The sequence below is a fragment of the Centroberyx affinis genome, unplaced genomic scaffold, assembly GCF_046629955.1.
Source record: "Centroberyx affinis isolate AG114_WGS23_722 - 3 ecotype Tasmania unplaced genomic scaffold, CSIRO-AGI_Caff_v1 ptg002093l_1, whole genome shotgun sequence".
In the NCBI taxonomy this organism is placed as follows: domain Eukaryota; kingdom Metazoa; phylum Chordata; class Actinopteri; order Beryciformes; family Berycidae; genus Centroberyx; species Centroberyx affinis.
The window spans coordinates 87591-106978 of record NW_027280419.1 but is presented as its reverse complement, the minus strand read 5'-3'; the positions used below and the strand labels follow the sequence as shown (position 1 = coordinate 106978).

At 41.0% G+C, this 19388-nt stretch overlaps 1 protein-coding gene across 1 annotated transcript in view; it reads right to left on the bottom strand.

Moving 5' to 3' along the window:
• Nucleotides 1–292: 292 nt before the first annotated feature.
• Nucleotides 293–19388, bottom strand: part of LOC139654464 (GRAM domain-containing protein 4-like) — a 61277-nt gene continuing 42181 nt past the window's right edge. Inside the window, exons 5-19 of the mRNA XM_071531538.1 lie at nucleotides 18942–19000; nucleotides 16907–17039; nucleotides 16485–16510; nucleotides 15809–15900; nucleotides 14812–14903; nucleotides 14291–14339; nucleotides 13143–13214; nucleotides 13014–13057; nucleotides 11821–11930; nucleotides 10106–10263; nucleotides 7625–7772; nucleotides 7245–7338; nucleotides 6498–6588; nucleotides 6334–6402; nucleotides 293–4789 (exon numbers count right to left, since the gene is read on the bottom strand). Of these exons, the coding sequence (XP_071387639.1) occupies nucleotides 4682–4789; nucleotides 6334–6402; nucleotides 6498–6588; nucleotides 7245–7338; nucleotides 7625–7772; nucleotides 10106–10263; nucleotides 11821–11930; nucleotides 13014–13057; nucleotides 13143–13214; nucleotides 14291–14339; nucleotides 14812–14903; nucleotides 15809–15900; nucleotides 16485–16510; nucleotides 16907–17039; nucleotides 18942–19000 (1345 nt within the window). The 3' untranslated portion in view covers nucleotides 293–4681. The remainder of the gene's footprint in view (nucleotides 4790–6333; nucleotides 6403–6497; nucleotides 6589–7244; nucleotides 7339–7624; nucleotides 7773–10105; nucleotides 10264–11820; nucleotides 11931–13013; nucleotides 13058–13142; nucleotides 13215–14290; nucleotides 14340–14811; nucleotides 14904–15808; nucleotides 15901–16484; nucleotides 16511–16906; nucleotides 17040–18941; nucleotides 19001–19388) is intronic.

The window sequence follows — 19388 nt, the reverse complement described above, 5'->3', positions numbered from 1 at the left end:
CGATGGGTTCCGAGATTGCACCAGTACAGCTGCTCAGTGGCCACCAGTAGAAGACTGTGGTTGTACTGGGCAGCTCCCAGTCTGACTGTGTGTGACTGTATGAATATGATGCAGGGCGAAGCTGAGTGAACGTGGTAAAGGAGAACTCTGCGTATGAGGCTGGCTGCTCACCTTTCTAAGCAGCAACTGTTGGCTATCGATTCTCTGAGGTTGGTAACCCACTGAGGATTGGCAGTTTCTCAGCATCTCCAATCCAATCCAAACCTTTATTTAATCTCAGTGAACACTGAGGGGGAACCTCATTTACAATGCTGCCGAGAGCACATCAAATAAAAAGGGTTGTTACAATTCAAATGGTTATCTAAAACTAAAAAATAAGTAAACAGAGTCAAAAAACCCATATATATATACACCGCATGTATATAAACACATATACACATAAACTCAGATAAAAAGAGAAATACGAGAATAAGTAGAAATGTAAGAGAAAAGAAATTTCCAGTCACTAAAATCAATTAAAACTGCTCCCTGGAAACCTTCTCTGGGTGAAGAGAGGAAGCTGTGGCTGGACAGTCTGTGGTTTTCTACTGACACCAAGTGGCTGAACCAGCAACAGCAGAAAATACAAAGTGGAGGGGAAGAAAGGAACCATCAGTACTTTTAAATTTGTTTACTTAAATTAAAAAAAAATGTTTTACAACACATTTTACAATAGACAGTCATTCTCTTTAAAAACTTTACAGCAATTTGTACAATTACACAATTGTATAAAATCCGTGAGTAAGACACAGCAGGTCACAGAGAAATGTTCACAGCTATAATGTGAACGAGACAACACAGATCCGAAAACCACAAACGTACTGATTACCAAGTCTAATGGAAAAATACAACGACATGAACCTTCTGAGTGGAAAAGAAAGTCTGTTAGGACAGTGACAGGCAGTGCAGCGGCAGTCAGGAAACACAAATCCAATACAAAACCTTAGAAGAGGCAACATGTTTTCCAACAACTGGCATCAATTTGGCAGAAATGAGAGAGCAAAGCTAAGCTAGAGTCCCAGCCTGACAGTCTTACAGACAAATATACTGGCTGGGAAGTTTAATAGGAGTGAGCCTGGTTCAGATGACGTGACATCATTCAGTCCTGGATCAGCGAACCCTGAGGCAGCCATGTTGGACTGATGTGTGAGCATCTAGATCCTGAACACAACGTCCAGCTGTCACTCTCCACAAATAACTACATCATGAAATAAGGAACGCTCAAAACAAAAAACACAAATCGGTAACACTTGACAATAAGGTTACATTAATTAAGGGTTAGTTAATGCTTAATAAGCATTAACTAACCCTTAATTAACAGTTAACTAATTGTCTTAACAGTCATCTTTATAAACTATTAAATAATGTATAAATTAATACCTTAGTTAACATGAACACCATTAGTAAATGATTACCAGACACATTAGTTAACTGTTAATTAAGGGTTAGTTAATGCTTATTAAGCATTAACTAACCCTTAATTAATGTACCCTTATTGTAAAGTGTTACCCAAAAATCTGCAGTGAAATTGCATCAACCAAATTATATTTTTTTCCTCAATGTCTTTAAAGAAAAAGCCTTTAAGAATGAATAATAATGTTTGTTTATCATTAGTTTCTTCATTGTTGTTTGCGAAATGGAGCAGATTTTTGGTCTTTTTGTTCAGTTCACTGTTTAATTCACCTTGGGAGAACTGGGAGGTTGTAACAAAATTTGTTTAGTCCCACAGTGCAACGCAGTCCCAGTGTTTCCGGTGCGGTTGTCTTGTTCCAAACTGGGAACACTGGCTGCATGTTGGACTGGATGAACTGGGAGGACTGAATGATGTCGGTCCAGGAGGCTGAGCTGCTCTGAATACAAGGCCCGTTTCATGGCTTCCAATCCCCACATCCACAGAAATCCACTTTTTTTTGTTAAAAATTATAACATGAGATAAATATCAAATGAACATGCACAAAGACAAACCCAGGATCATGTTTAACTGGTAGGATAACACAAAAAAAAAAGGATTTTGTACATTTCTGCCAATCAAAGAAGATTCTGGGCAAATATGAAACTTGCATCTAAGGCCGAGGATGTGCTGAAACTGATGTCTGAAATCATGAGACATAACAGAATTTAGCAGGTTGTCAAAATCAGGAAAAATTCAGTCCTCAGGAGGAGACGGGCCACTTTTCATGCCCTAAACTGGCTTCAAACAGTAAACTTTAACCAGAGAAACTGTAATCACTACAGTTTTTAATAGGGAACAAAATGACAAACTGGACAAAAGGAAAAAGCTAAAGATTTGGCAATATAAGACTATCACACAGTTAGTACATTCTGCACCTCTGCCTCTGCATCAAATCAGCTTCAAATGGCAAATGAGAGTAATAGGCCAGCGTTAGTTGGCAGATTAAAAGTTAAAAGTACAGCTAGCTAACTAGCTAATTTACTTGTTTATCTCAGTCTGCATCCTAAAAAGTAGTTTCTCCATTTAGTGTCAAACTAAAAGAGAAGCTAAACCAAGATTAGACAAAACATCTCAGTGTTTCAGGTCGGTGTGTTGCTTCTGTTTGTGCCCCCACTTAAAATAAAATAAATGCGTACTTGGAGGGACGCAAAACCATTATATGACATTCATATAGAGTACAAACACAGCTAATACCACCACATAGAATGTAATTATAATCTGAGGAATCTGAGTAGTACCATAGCCTATAATGTCGAGTGTCGTAAAAAACAATGACATACTGTAATGTCCGCTGACTATAAGGCTTTGTGAGTCCTATGTAGCTGTTATGTCTTCTATGTAATTTATTATAACTCCTTTAAGACACAGTTAATGTAAATCAATGCAAGGTTTACACGTGTTCATGTACAAATAACACTGTAAAAAAAAATCTCCATTCAACCTAGTAATTTAATCCTGTATTAAGTGTTAAAGTCCTTTTCATCCCTCAAGACAAGTGAAAATATCTGCCAAGAATAGATAAGACAATTTCAGTTAATACAATTCAGGTTGTTTCATGATTTTTTTAAAAACAGGTTGCAAAATGTTGAATAATTTGAATAATTCCATGTTAAAAGATATTGTTGCTCGTTTCAAGAAAACTGTTGAAAAAGCACAATTGTGAAAAAGTGAAATTATCCAACACCACCGGAAGATATTTTGAACGCTTGTTTTAAAAGAATTAAGACTTTAAGACTTTAACAAGTTAAAATCACTTGTTACGATTTTCATTTCAGTGAAGAAATCACATGCAGATGACAGCTATAATCTTGGTGCAGTCTCCACATCTCCAATTCATGTTTGGCTCTGATCATTCATCGAGCCATTTGGCAAGAAATTCAGCTTCACTCAGCATGGTTATGGTACAGTACTGTCACTGCTAACTGCGTACTTATTAGTAAAATAGATTGGACTGGAGAGAAGGGTTCGTTCTAAAACACTATACAGCCATTTTGAAAAACAGCCAGATGTTCATTGGTCAATATTTAAAAACACAGATGATTACATCCTGTAAAAAGTTATTTTGTAAGTAATCATAGTTAATAATTTCAATAATATGCAACAATGAGTCATTTTGTCAGTAGTAGGTGTCACATTTTACAAACAGTGGAAAGTCGTTTTTTTCCGACAGCACGATTAGGTGGAATTTTATTAAAAATATCAGTATGAGTCATGTCCGTATCAATTTTGAGCTCAAACGCCTGATCAATCTATCAATCAATCAATGTATTTATGTTGCCACAAACTGACACAAAGTGCTACGCAAAGATTAGGTGGGAGAAAATTGTGCATTTTCACAAACAGGTATGTGAATTATTGAATTTGGCAGTAATCCCTCCTGTTACATTAGAATCTAATCTGCTTTTAAACCAATCTTTATACCCCCACAAAGCTTAAAAAACATGATAATTAATGGTGACAGAATGGCTGGAGGGTTTTCATGAATGCAAGTACAACGGCTCGGTGCCTGGTACATTTAAAGTTTAGGCCTTTAGCTGACTCTCTCCAGAGTGAGCAGGGATCATACCTGTGACCTTTCTGTTACGGGACAGTCTCACCCTTCCATCTGAGAGGAAACGAATCATATTCCTGGTAAATATAGTGACTCGAATACGCCGAAAAACAAAAAGCATCAGGCACACGACTGCATGACGGACACAGTGAGCAACAGGAGGCCAAGAGAGGAACGGAGAGCCAGCCTCCATCCTGAAAATACACCACAGTGTTGAAGATAACACCACTACCATCCTCTCCCAACACACACACACACACACACACACACACACACACACACACACACACACACACAAAACAACTGCTTTCCCCAGAGCAGATAAACATCAAACATGTTAACATCAAAAGTGTTGCTTCTACGTTCTTCTCTGTTGGAAAGCACTAAGGCCAGCGTCTGACCCTCCCTCACCGCCAGAGGAGAGAAGAATAAAAAAGCCTCCATGTTGCTCGTTGGGTGGGCTAGCTCTCTGTGTGAGGGGGAAGTCGATGGCGAAGACGGCCGCCGCTTCGGTGCACTGGAAGAGGTTATCGTTGAATAAAGCGACCGAACCGGTGCACTTGGGAAAGTCACAGATAAAAGGCAGTCATATAACGGTGCACTTCAAGTCTGTCGTGAAGGCAGCCACCTTGGCGGTACTAGGTCTCCGGCTTGGCGGCTGTAGCCACGGTGACAATCTTCATGTACTGTGTGAAGATGGCGTCAAAGGCCTCGTCTCTGTGGATCATGGCACCAAACACCAAAGGCTGAGAGGAGAGAGGAGGAGAACGAGAGGGGGAGAGAGACAACAGGAAAGAGAGAGAGAGAATAGAGAAAAGATAGGGACGTGAAAAAGAGGAAGCAGAGAAAAAGTGAGTAGGTATGTAGGAGACGACAGAAAGCAAACCAGAAAGAGGGAGGGAAGGAGAGGAACGGGGAGGAGGGTGTAGGATCTCTTTAGACCTGCCAATCAGTAGCTCCTGCTGATGCTGTGCAACTATTAACTATGACACTGTGTGGAGCGCAGTGCTGTTGTGCTGAAAGGCTGTCAGCCCTGTCTGAAGCATGGAGTACTGCGCTCTTCCAATTGAAAAAAGAAAAAGAAGAAGCCAGCACTGTAAAGAGAAGTTCCTGGTGGAGCAGCAACACTGATCTGTCAGAAAACAGACAGACTTTTTGATGGATAGATTTCTGTCTGTTGGGTTGTTTTGGACGAGAACATGGTGGGTGAGGCAGACAGTAAGTACAGTAAGGAGAAAACATGGCTGCCAAGAAGGCTTTGCTCATAGTGGTACTACTTCATACAACCAAGCACAGATCCTGTACAGACCCATGGCACATGTGGTCAGTTCATTTCAATTCTATGCATTGAAGCACTGCGACACAGTTATTTGTTAAATTACCAAATTCCACTAACATTACTTAATACCACAAGGTAATAATGGTACCTACCGTTAAAGTTTGTAGGGCAGCAGAAGACGAGTTATCGTTTACAAATTCTGTTACTAACACAGGCGAGTTTGGAGCAAATTGGGGAATGTTAAGTTTCTCTTCACACCGGGAGACTCTGTGGATTGAGTTCAATGCTGCTGGTCTGTTGCCTGTACATCTCCAAATTACAAACATGACGTGGTACGCACATCAGGCGCAACAGAGATCGATTTATATCAATTTCCATACATTGACCAACTTTAGATTTTGTGCCTCTGTATGAGATAGGGCAGTAATAGGCCTATAGCAGTAGATTTTTTTTCCTAAATTATAAAGTCAAAAGCTCTTGGAGTAATTTTATGGTAATTTTGCCCTCTTTGGAACTCTACAGAATAAAGCCCCGGCAGAAGGCTGGCACGGCGCTGAGTTAGCTAACTCACTGTGTGTTATGTGGACATACAAACGTCACCAGTGTTAACACTGACATGAGGGTGAGTAGATAATAAGCAAATGTAAATTTTTGGGTGAACTATTCCTCGATAATCCTCAATTCTAAATTATATCATTTTATTATTTTGGTTGTTTTGGGTTGGCGTCATTCATCGGTTCTCCTTATCGGCCTTTAGAAAGAAATATTGAGATTCTCCGATCTCATATTTAGAGTGAATATTGTCCGATTTAGATCGCAGGCCGATGATTGGTTGATGATTGGTTTCTGTCTGTCAAAACGGATGTAAATCTGACCGAGTCGTGTCATCAGACCTGTCCAGACAACGGGCTCCTCTCATTGAAAATAAATTGAAAATTACGTATATGGACAGACACAATGATCAGTGTGGCCGCCCCGTACAAAGTTAAATCTTTCTGGTTGAGCTCATACCTTCTGGGTGGATGGGGTGGCTATGGAGATGCCCATTCCAGATCCAGGCAACACCGATAAGACTTTGTACTGTGGCATTATGGGATGAAAAGAGAAGACATTGTTATGATGTGTAGTCAAGTAATTGGACAAAAAGAGAAGGGAATGAAAATTATGCTCTGTACCTTCTGGATATCGGTGATGTCGTCCAGTTTGATGACTTTGTTCTTCTTGGAGGAGCTAGATCTGGAGCTGGAGCTTTCAAAGCACAGGTAACTGAGGATGTAGAGGAAATGCAAAACACTTTGTTAGTACAGAGAATTTCCGTATAGCTCAATGAGTATGGCACCAACACTGCCATGGTGAGGGGTTCAATCCCCAATGAATCTCAGTGGGAACAGCATGGCAACGACCGTTCACAATTTGTGGTTCAACGTTGACCTCCATCGTTCAGCGATGCCATTACAACAACAAATCAAGGCTTGGCCCCTTCTCCACTGTCACAAAGGCTAACATTGAGCACAATAACAAAATAATGAATTAGAAATGAAAAAGCCTAGAAAAAGACATTTTTCTAGAGGAAAGACACAGCCAGCATCATGTGTCTGGAATGTTTTTTATGTAGAACTTAACAGGTGATCATCATAATTGAATCACTCCCAGCCCCACACCTCACACACCCTCTTTTAGCTTGAAAATGGAGCTAGAAGAGGTGTGAGCATCATGAGAGGGAAGTGAAACTGAAGGCTCGACAACCAGTAAGCACTGGTTCATCGCATTACGCCTGTCTTGACCACCACTGTCGACATGTAAGTATTAATTGTTTCACAAATTATTGCCTTCTTAATCTCCATTTACACTGCACAACATTTTTGTAAAATGAAAGTGAGAGGACAAGATGTTTTATACATCTTAAGGAGAAGGCTACTTACTTTTCAGTGACGTAGAGCACTCCGTTACGGATGTAGTCGGTTGGCATCTTCCTGTCTCGGTTGATCAAGCAACAGCGCCAGCCGTTCTCACAAACTGCATTAGAGCGATGCCAACAGATTAATAGACAACAAGACAAAAAAAAACCTGGTCAACATAAATTTTACACTGCCTATTGTTACACCTCATTATGGTAACTGTAATGTAGACTCGAAACTTGAAACTTGAGAAAACAGTGAAATTCAACCTTTTTTTTTCCAGACTTTTTTCTAAATGCTGCGTGCTCGGAAGTCCCATTCGGGTAAAATGAGTAAATCACAAGTGAAACAGGCAAAAAAGCAGCTGTTGCTTTTGAATCCCAACCCTGTACTTCCTCCCCTACCTGCTAGGGGTCGCTCATTCTCCGACAGGTTGAAGACTTCGTGAAAAGCCCCTTTCTTGGTGCTGTAGGCCCGTCCGCTGTCCTCTTCTCGACTGATGCCCATAGGCAAGCCCGTGGCGAAGCTACCGCGGGCCACGGCTGAAGGAACCTGCAGGAAATGGACACGAAACACAGGGGAGGCGGGGCATTAGGACTTTGGGACATTTGACCATGTTGGATTAGCCAATCAGCTGAAAGGGAGAGCTACTGCGGTGGTGAAGAAGCTGTGCGTCTTCAGTGTCACTCCTGGAGAAAAGCGAGTGGCTGGTGAGCGGTGCAGCGGGTTCAGCTGCTCGCTGGCTGCCAGTGGAGCTGGGCAGGTGTGCAAAGCGTGAAGTAACACTGCCAATCTTCTCAAGAACAACCCCCCATCTCTCAGTCTCTTATGGTTCAGACCTGGGTCAAAGACTATTTGCAAATCATTTATGTGCCGTTCTTTTAAAAGGAATAGTTCATCTAAAAATGGAAAATACGGTCATTATCTACTCACCCTCATGTCAGTCAAAACACGTTGTATGTCCACATAACACACAGCAAGTTAGCTAACACAGCTCCGTATCTGTATACTTGGTTTCTAAAATAGTCACCAAACACCTTTTATTTCAGGGTCCATCTTGTTATTTCTGACTAAAAAGTACTTGAATACACAATGAGCTCTGTAGGAGATAATGAGGTGAATATTGGACATTTGGACCCACAGTGCAATTGTTTGGCCTCAGAACACTCAAATTATGCTGTACGACCTGTTTGGATTTATTTTATGGTCATTTTTTGACCTTTTTGGAACTCCAAAGTATGAAAGCCCATTTCCGCCAGTGTGATGAAAAAAAAAAGATCCTTTAAGTCATTATAATGAGAAACTTTCTCAAAATAATGAGTTAGTATCTCAAAATAAATGAGTTAGTATCTCAAAATAATGACTTGGTATCTCAAAATAATGACTTAGTATCTCAAAATAATGAGAATACTAACTCATTATTTTGAGAAAGTTTCTCAATATTTTGAGAAAGTTTCTCATTATTTTGAGACACTAAGTCATTATTTTGAGAAAGTATCTCAAAATAATGAGTTAGTATCTCAAAATAATGAGAAACTAACTCATTATTTTGAGATTATCTCGTTATAATGACTTCCCAGACCGTTTTTTCATCACACTGGCAGAAATGGGCTTCCATACCAAAGAACCAGGACCGGGACACTTTAGCTCTTTTGGTTTCGACTGACATGAAGGTGAGTAGATAATGAGTAGTGAACTATTCCTTTAATTTAGTTGGAGCACCAAATGGGTGCGTTTTACCTACATATACACATAGAAATAGATGCAGCCTCTGTTCGTTTCCACAGCACAGCCTGAGGACAAGTCAATACTTCCACATTCTGTGCTCATTTTGGAACAAAACTACTGAGCCTGTTAGCACTAAATACATCATTTCAGCTGGAGCGTTTGTTGCCTAATGTGAATCTTAATGTCTAGCATTGTAAAGGCCAAGCTCACACCAAATTGGCCAATATAATATTGCATGTATTTTGAAACAGAATTGTAGCCACAGCTTATTATTACATATATTGAATTCAGTATCTGTTTAGTGAAGTTGGGGGGGCTTGACCGCTCCAATGTTATGCATGGCTCTGCTTTTAGGCCAAACTCACAACACTACATCACTAACTACACTACAAGCTACTGACTTTTAAATCACCTTCAGTAACTCCAACACACACAAGACACATTCAAACACACACACACACACACACACACCACAACAGCCGCGTGTCTCCATGAAAGTGGACCAAAACAATTGCCACACAAAACCAAGATGAGGCTGACTCTCATTGTGAATTATATTTTGAATATGCATGTCAAACTGAGTAAAATTTTGTTTGCAATGATGCAAAAATTTACAGGCAAATTTTGATCACTTTGATTCACAAAGACACTTGGTCATCACACCTTGCACATGCGCACTCACACACACACACACACACCCACCCACACACACACTGTCAAACCAAAGTGCACACCAGGAGGATCCTACCTTTTCATAGCCAGAGAGCTGAGAGAGAGAAACACAACAACTCAGATGACTGAAACCAGAGGAGAGACACCAGTCCAGCTGCTGGGACCAGTTTGTCTAACTGGAGTACAGAGTTCATTTCCGAAACGCTACGCTATCCATTTTCATCAACTCCGTGTTTACTTTCTATCTGTTGTTGGGTGCCGGACTGAAACGGAAGCAATACGTCAGAAACTTTCCGAAGCAAAAAATGTATGTCTATCTGGCCCGAGAGCTTCACCAGCAAGACGGCGTTGTTGAAAAAACCGAGATTGCGTGACTGGAGACCAATGAACTGGCCCAAGTGTCGGATGTTTGGCCACACTGTGTTCTTCTCCTTGTAAACTGGAACTTCCCAGGCGACAGTGAACGTTGCGGCGTGTGAACTCACCCGTCTGGACAGCGTGGCGTTCGCGCCGCGCTCCTTCAGCTGGGGGTCGGTGGGTAAGTTGGTCCAGACGATGTGCGGAGTGTCGTATTTGTCCCTCAGCTTGGGGCAGCTCTTGAAGATGAAGTCGATGATGAAGAACTTGATCCCCGCGTACAGACCTGAGGAGGAAGAGGAGGACTCAGAGAGGAAGGAACCAGCCCGTTTCTGACTGAACATAGATGATGAAAGTTGTGAAACAATAAATGGGCAGAATAAGAGAAAGGACAGCAGGAAAAATTAATAGTTAACTGTGTTTAGTGAAGCTGATGGGATGCAGAATGTACTACTAACCAGGGGCCGGATTCGCAAAACCCTCTTAAGAAAAAAAGTCTTCTCAAGTGCCATTTTTTTCTTAACTTTAGTCTTAAGAAAAAAAAATAGAAAAAATGTATATATTTTCTTAACTTTCTTCTTATGTTTCTTCCTAAGAAAAAACTTACGAATAAATGGTATTCTTGAAATGAAAGTTCTCAAATTTGTTCTTGATTTTTTTCTTAACTTTAAGACGGCCTGTCTTAAAACTCCTACAGTGAAAAGGTAAGCCTCTAATATCATATATTTAAACACATTTTAGACAAGTAGGTTATAGTTCAAAGTCTTCATAGGTTCCCCTACACCTAACATTAAGATGAACATTTATTGTAAAGCTTTATTTGGTGTAGGGCCAGGTAGGCCTCTGTCTCATGTCTGTTGACAATAAGCTGCAAATTTTACAGTTACCAACAGCAACCAATGTTTAAATCTTTGCTCTAGTTGCTCTAAATAGGTTTTTCCCCAATTGTTTTGTAGATGGAAGCACTTTGGGTTGCCTCCTAGCCTTGTCTCCTAGCCTCCTAGCCTTGTCTCCTAGCCTCAATGGCAGTAAGCCTAAAGTCTATTAACCAGAATTAATTCAGGCCCTATTTTGAGAAGTTCTTCAGTAGGAAAATTAAAGAAATTCATAAGAAATGAGACTGTTACTAAGAAAATATTGAGGAATTGCACTTAAGAGCCTTCTTAAGAACCTCCTAAGAATTTCCTAAAATTTCCTCTTATGTCATTTCTTAAGATCTATCTTAAGAACACATTGGTGAATCCGGCCCCTGTTCTGGATTCATTTAAGAAACCTGTCATTAAATGATGATAAAATAATGTGCTTTCCCCATACACACTAGCTGTTGGGACGGCTGAGCGGTCTGAGGCACCAGGGCTTCGTCGCAGGTTTGAACCCCACTAATAATTAGCAGTTTTGAAATTTGTTTAGTTTCCCTTTGATTTCAGACTTTACCGGACACCCTGTAGTGTGGAATCTAAAAATATTTCTCTTAAAATCTGCTATTGGGGTGAGATAATACTTTAATACTTTAACACCTGAGAGAGAGCATTATGGGTATGACGGTGATGCAATGGCGTCAGCAGCACTAAGCTACCTGTAGTCACAGTAAAAAACACTCCTCAATGGCTACTATGGGTTTTACACAAGGCTTACAAACACCTGTGAACTGACTGAGCAGCTCCCTTCAATGTAGTGTACATGCATAATAATAAACAAAGAGGAAAAAACAAGAAAGATTAAAAACTAGTGCTCTGGTGGAGAGCTGCTTTCAATGTAGTTTTACTTTTCAGAAATGAAAAGTAATGTCCATAAGCATTATGAAGCTCATGAGTATGTATGGTATAGAGTGGAGTGTATCTACCTATTATGAAGCCCAGTAGTTTGTATGGCAGCAGGCAGGAGGAGATGAAAGCCACCCACAGGCCGATGTAGAGCTTCTGGGTAATCTCTGGCTGCACCCACGTGAACAGGCTGGAGCACACACACACACACACACAAAAACACATACACACACACACACACACATCCACACACAACAGTATAAACACAAGAAAAGAGGCTAAACAGCAGGTCGGGACAAACGGAGTGTGAGTGGACTGGTGGTTTTTCCATCAGGCCTCCTGACTTTGGAAGGACCGGACTGAGGAGCTGAGACTGGATTCATCTGTTCCATCTTTTAAAGCACAGGTTCTCAACGTGGGGTCCGGGGACCACCAGGGGTCCTTGAGGGAGTTCCAGGGGGTCCCCAGAGAATTGATAAATTGTTAAACTTCACCATTGTTTCATTTACAAGAAGTTAACACAATTAGAGAATGTAGAAGAATGACTGTTTTGATCATAGTTTCTCTGTTATCTCTCTACCTACAATACAGATAGTCATGGAATTCTGTTCAGAATCATATCTGACAATACAAATATTCTCAGATTTGGGTCAGAGAGAAAAAATCTCATCAAATAGGGGTCCGTGGCTCTAATGTGGAATAAATTAGGGTCCTTGATATGAAAAAGGTTGAGAATCACAGTTTTAAAGCACTTCTTAAAATTCACTTTTATGTACTTACCTTTATGTAATCACCTTTAGTTAATTGTTTTTGACCTTCCATTTTTTTATTAACTTAAAAGCTTTCAATGCTTTTGCTGTAAATTTTATGTTTGTGGTTTTTTTTACTCCTTTGAAGAGCTCTTTGTAACTGTATTGTTTAAAGAGCTATTCAAAGATTATTATTATTGTTATTATTATTATTATTATTATTATTATTGTCATCAACACTATTATTAATTAGTATTAATGCAGGCATCCAACTACATATGGAGCAGATCCAGATGTTAATTTTAAAACAAACTTACATTGACTTCAATGGATCTCCAATCATGACAAAGTAGTGTGAACACATGCAGGCGCATGCATGTGCACACACACACACACACACACACACACACACACAGAAGAGGCTAAGTGTGTACACATTAATGCATGCACGGGCAAGTGCGCACACATATTTAATATCTAATCAACTATTGTACTGCACATTCAAAAAGGAAATCAGGACTCACTTCTTTATTTTCTCCAGGATGTCGGCCATCTTTCCAAACAGATTCTGTGAGAAGGAAACAACAGAAACTCAGCTGTGAAGACAGAGAAGAGCCAGCAGAACCATCATCACACACTCCTTCACATCTCACCTGGGCTTTCTGTGCGACATCCAGAACCAGCTGGAACTTCTCTGAAACAGTCAGGTCTTCTTTTGGAGGTTCCTGGTACAGGGAGGAAGTGCTATGACATCACAGCTGCCTGATGTCAGCTGGACAGCATCCTAAATCCAATACTGACTCACACTTAAGGCCCATTTACACCTGGCTTTATGATCAATATATAATGATCAATCCAATCATGCCCTTTGCATTTACACCTGGTATTAATTTGTGTTCTGGTTGTCTGCGTTCTGGCGCACTGTGATCAGATCTTAATTCTCGTGCCACAGTGCAGAGCAGGCAGCAGGTGGAGACGAGGCATCATCAACAAAAGCCAACATGGCGGGTGTGGGGTCATCAGAGTGATACTGTACAGCCTGGATTTACTTTCATTTGAGGAGGAAAGGCTCGTCTTTTACCACTCTTTAGTAGGAGGAAGCAGAAATGACTGTGAAGCTGCTAGCTGCTGACTTAGTAACTTGTTTGGACGACTACCGTATTACCTCTAATATTGGTCTGGGCCTTTATTTACCTCAACTGCAGAGGGTACCAGGCCTTTATTGGAAGCAGGCTTATATTAGAGACAGGCCTTTATTTCTAATTCCCTCTGTTTGATAAGTATATTTGCTCATATTTTAGTACGAAGCCTCCTTGTTTTCTGATCTGCTTCTGTTGGGGTTTGTTAGGTAGCCGTTTTTTTGTTACTGCAATGCATTACGATAATTACGGTAATCGACAACGGCACGCTCCAGAGACTTCCGCCGGCCGAGCCGTCTTGTGGCATACTGCCATCTTGTGGCGCTTGTACATTACTACAAACTACAGTTACATTATATAACAGGCACCAGGAGTTTACCGGTATCCACCGTTGTTTTTTCCTTTCCCCGGCCTGTATTTGGGGCCGGCCTTTATTTGCTCGTGTCGACCACGGCCCCCGGACATTATCGGAGATCCGGCTTTTAATTGACTACCGGCCACTATTAGAGGAAATACGGTAAGTATGTTTTCACCTTGCCTTTCAGCGCTTCCGTATGCAAGATATATTGCCAGGTAAAGAATAAATAGCCAGGGTAAAAAAGATAGCAGAAATTTGGCTCTCCAGGTTTCAGTAGAGCTAAAACAGGAATGTGTAGTCTTACCACCGGCTCTGAGACCTCCGGCACGATGCTCCACTGGATCCGCCACCCTCTGAGAAACAGCAGGAAGACAACGCCATGAAATCAACACCGGGAAAGCACAGCAACAGTGCATCATGGGAACATCCATGTATGTATTTTGTGCTGTCAATCATTATGTAAGAGCAGGTATCACTTTTTCAAATAGTCAATCTCTCATTTTGGGATGAAAAGTCTCCATATTGATGAAAATTGTACCAAAGCTTGTTTTTCAAAACCTGTTCATGTTCATATTCCACTGCAAACATTTGTACAGGAGACAAAATGTAGCATAACTGCACACAGTAATTGAATATTGAATGTATAAACTGGAGGTAGACTGATATGTTTAGTCTGCTGTGTGTCAGTATGGACTGTACTACTCTGTCAGTTGCCTGTCAGTCTGTCTGTCTACCACTGCCAACGATTAACATTCATTGACATGTATTGAACTTGGTGTGTATGATAATAAAGTGAATTCTGATGATTGGCTGATGCCGGCTGACCTCGCTATGAGGTAATTCAAGGAGAGCCTGAGGATGGCGAGGAACAGGAACATGGGGACGGCCCATCCATGCCAGGCCGCGTTCATATAGATCTGTGAAAAACAGAGAGGGTCAGCCACACACACACACACACACACACACACACACACACACACACACACACACACACACACACCAACAGTGTGACCTGTTTCTGAACTGAACTACATCTGTACATGTGATGAAGGGATGTCACTAGTAATGCTGTGATGAATACTGAATACCAACACTGGGTAGACTTGTCAATGCAACTCAGTCTAGGTCAATTCAATGCATTTTGCTTGTTCTTTTATATTAATTTTATCTTTTTATCTGTCTTTTATCTGCCTTCTATTGATGTAAAGCACTTTGAGCTGCATGTTGTGTATGAAAGGTGCTATACAAATAAAGGTTATCATTATTATTATTGTTAATCCTATTCTGAATGTCCCATAGGAGAAACACAGCGAACCAAAGACACACAGCTGATAAGACCAGAGAGGGAGTCAGCAGGTCAATACAGTGGAGTAATAAAAAAAAATAATAATAATAATTAATCAGTGCAAAATACAAAGTTCAAAAAGGCTACATAAGAATATTTGATCTTTTCTCATATTGCTGCTATCAGCAATATGAGGGAGTTACCTCATAGCGAGGTAATTCCAAGCAAAGTTTTATACATATATTATTTATTATTATATTTTTTAATTTTATAAGTTACTATAACTTATCAAATAAATGTTGCTATTTTTGTACTTTGTACTGTTTTATTGTAAACTAAACAGTTGCTCTGAGATTAAAAGTTTGAGGATCAGTTATCTAAAACTCTCTGAGCTCTAAGCATCATTCTGCTGACGGAAAATTAAAGCACCCTCTCTGATTTCAGATGCCACCTTTGTGTGTGTGTGTGTGTGTGTGTGTGTGTGTGTGTGTGCGTGTGTGTGTGTGTGTGCGTGTGTGTGTGTGTGTGTCTACTCACGATGAAGGCGATGGCAGACGTGTAAACAGAGTGCCAGCTGGATAAGGCAGAAAGGTTCCTCATGAAGTTGGTGACAGGTTTGGCGCCTCGTTCTGGACGGGGGACAGAGCTCATTCAGAATAAACCAACCACTTGTTTCTGTTTTATTTTATTCCATTTATCATGATGCAAATAAAATCCATCTGGACCAAACAACTCATTTGACAAAGTGCTGCTTTGTCAGGTTCCTTCAGGAAAAACAAGTGTGATAAATGAACTACAAATAATAAAGTTATGTTATATAGCACTTATCGAAAAGTGCTTTACAGGAAGAGATAAAAGCAAGGAGTGGTCAAATACATAAAAAGGAGATAAAAATTGGCAAATCCATTCAAAAGGAAAAATGTTTGAAAATAAAAAAAAAGGTACCTGTGACCCACAGTGGGTCTTGTGATCAAGTACAAGCTTTTCATTATTTTATACACTTTACTACTTTTCTACTTGTCACAGTAGAGTATATGATAAAACATTTTAACAGAGCATATAGATGGACAGTAGTGTTTCATGTCTCTGCACCAATGTCAATTACTGAATTAGCAGGCCAACTGACCTGGCCTTTTTATGTTCTTGTTGTTATGGTAAATTCAAAGTTTGAGGTGTGGGTTAAAATAAATGTGGATCAAGTGTCAATACTCACTGAGCCGTCGCATGTTTTCTGTCAACCTGTGGATGAGAGAGGAGATATTTAAATAACCGACAGAAATTCAGCACTCATCACCTTAAAGAATAAATCTGGTTATTTTTAGAGCTATTTTTAGAAGTGCCTAAAGCTCTATAGTGAAGTAAGTGATGGGATTTTGATTTCAGTGTCTTAACCCAACTCAATTAACCAAGTTCACACAATAAGTAAGGGATAATGCCCGACGAGGTGTCCATTAGCAGGAATTAATGGAAGACAGGGAGGCACCATAGAGCAAATCAGAGTTTCTGGCCCCGTCCACACTTAGAGCAGACAGACCCTTCAACCAAGTCACTTACAGTGCGAACTCGGGAAGACTCGACAGCAGACTGAATCACTTGTAAAAAGGGACTTGTCTTTGCACCGCGGCGCTGCCTCACCTCTTCGCACTTAGCGGCTCCTCTGTCTCTACTGTGTTCTCCTCCGGCTGGAAGCGGAAGTCCTCGATGTACGCCCCGAAGCGCTCGTAAAGCCACTTCTGCAACCTGCTGCACAGAGTCTCCTTCTGCTTCTCTGTGTGGACAAAGAGACAGGACGCCATGGAGTTAATTAACATACAGGTGTGATGATGTTTTCACATCAATTTACAAAGCTTGTAAATACAAGCTGCGGATTGGGTAAAAAAGTTCATGTGAGCCTCCTAGTGGTACTTACAAGTAAGACATGCTTAACTTTTTTTTAGGCTTAAACTTTCACATTATTAGCTCCATTTTGTATGCAGCAGCAGGACGGCCTAGTGGGTGGTGAGGCCGATCCCCCTGTCAAAGTATCTTTGAGCAGTTCACCTAGATTTTATGTGTTGTTGCTCAATTACAATCTGATCACCCAGGACACTGTTGATGCCAGGAGGAAAAGGCATTACCTTTACACACACTGACATGTGGGAGCTGACCAGTGCACCCACAGTCTGGTACTGGTGGCCACTGGGACCTGACCAGTACAACCACAGTCTTCTACTATTCTACAACTACTGGACAGTAAGTGCCTTGCTCGAGGGCACTTTGACTTCAATAAGTGTTATTCCTTACAGTACAATAAGTGTATACTTTATTAGTATGCATGGCAGCAGTGAGAACTGATCCCTAACACTGGCAGTGTTGGCAGTGCATGAGGTAAAGGGTGAGACAGCAGTCACCCCTCATGTCCTGTTGTCGACTGAAACCTCAGGTCGCTCTCCTGTCACTCAATGATTTCCTCTCTCTACTCAAACTTCTATCTCTCTCCTGAACTTCATTTCCTCTGCTGGCTCTTCACTCTTGGGCCTGGTACATAGCTACCACAAGGCAGACGTGCCCTCTGCTGACATAGTACAGGCACATCTACCGGCTTCTTTGAGCCTGTCTGAGGATATAAACCTCTCATCCACAAGGGGGCAGCAAAGCCACCGGTCTGTAGCCAGTGATCCTACGTATTTAAAACTGGCTACTGTGGAGGAATGTCTACTTTTATACATTCTCAGTCACTGCTAAAAGAAGTACAGATCCTGTACAGACCCACAGTGCGTGTGTTCAATTCAATTCAATGCACTGAAGCGTTACGTCACGGTTATCAGTTAAATAATTCCACTAATGTCACTTAGGTACTACAGGCAATAACGTCACCTGACGTTAAAGTTTATAGGGCAACGGAAGACGTGGAGCTGGGAGCTACAGCTGATGCTACCACACTGATGATGCTGACACGACCTGTGTGTGTGCAGTCGACCTCATCAGCAGCCTACCCTGCCAGGACCTGGTTACCATCTACACTGCTGTGGTCAGGCCGTGTCTGGAGTATGGCAGTGTCCTTCTGGTGTGGTGCAACAAAAGCCAGGCTGCACTACTGGAGAGGGTGCAAAAAAAAAAAGGGACCCTCAGGATCATCTCCAGAGGCTGCACCCCACCACCGCAACTCCCATCTCTTCTCTTCAGCTGGTCAAAGAGATGACACACGCACAACATCCACTCCATGACCTGCTCCCACAGACAAGAGCAGACAATACAAACAGACTGCTATGGAACAGCAACAGTTTTACACACGTCCAGTACAGAACAAACAGGCTGAAAGCAGCAACCCTGCCTACAGCAGTCAGACTGTACAATACAGAACTGAACGGAACAAAAGATGGATAGCTGAAGTCTTTGGGGTGTTTGTTTTGTGTTTTGTGTTGTATACTGTTGTTTTTTTATGGCATTTTAAAAGTGTATGGTTGTATTTTGTAAATGCGTATGTATGAGTATGAATGTATGGTTGCATGTGTGTGTATAGATATGTATAGTTTTACATTTTTATGATGTACAATCATGTATAGATATATTTCTATTTTTATTAATGTAAATTCTGCTTCTATTCGGTTGTTAACTGTGAGCATGAATACTAATAAACAGAAGTAAAAAGTGCAGAAGTAAAAGTGTGTAAGTGGGGTTTCCAGCTCACCTGTACCGTTGACAGGAGGAGGCGGAGCTTTGGGCGGCTGAGGAGGCGAGTCTTCAGGTCTGTAAGAGCAACAGAGACAGAGATGAAAACCATCAGTCCCGCTCTCTGTACATGAACTACAGCAGGAGAATTCATCTGTGCCTCACCAAAGATGGAGACTAGCTTTTCCTGTTGATCACTAACCCCTGTCCACTACTATAACATTCAAAACATTTTTACATCAGAGTTTTTGTCTCTGAGAAATCAACACCAGCCTCCTGTTAGCGTTTGTTAGCAATGCTAGTGCAAGTCAATAGCCCAAGTTTATACCCCATAACTAATAATAATAGGAGGTGGTTGCCGATTTCACAGAAACGCAAGCTCTAATGTAAAAACGTTTGGCCCGCTGCATGTAAGCCTTCACCGATATTTTTTCCATTATTGGTTCAGTTCGTATTATACACCAAA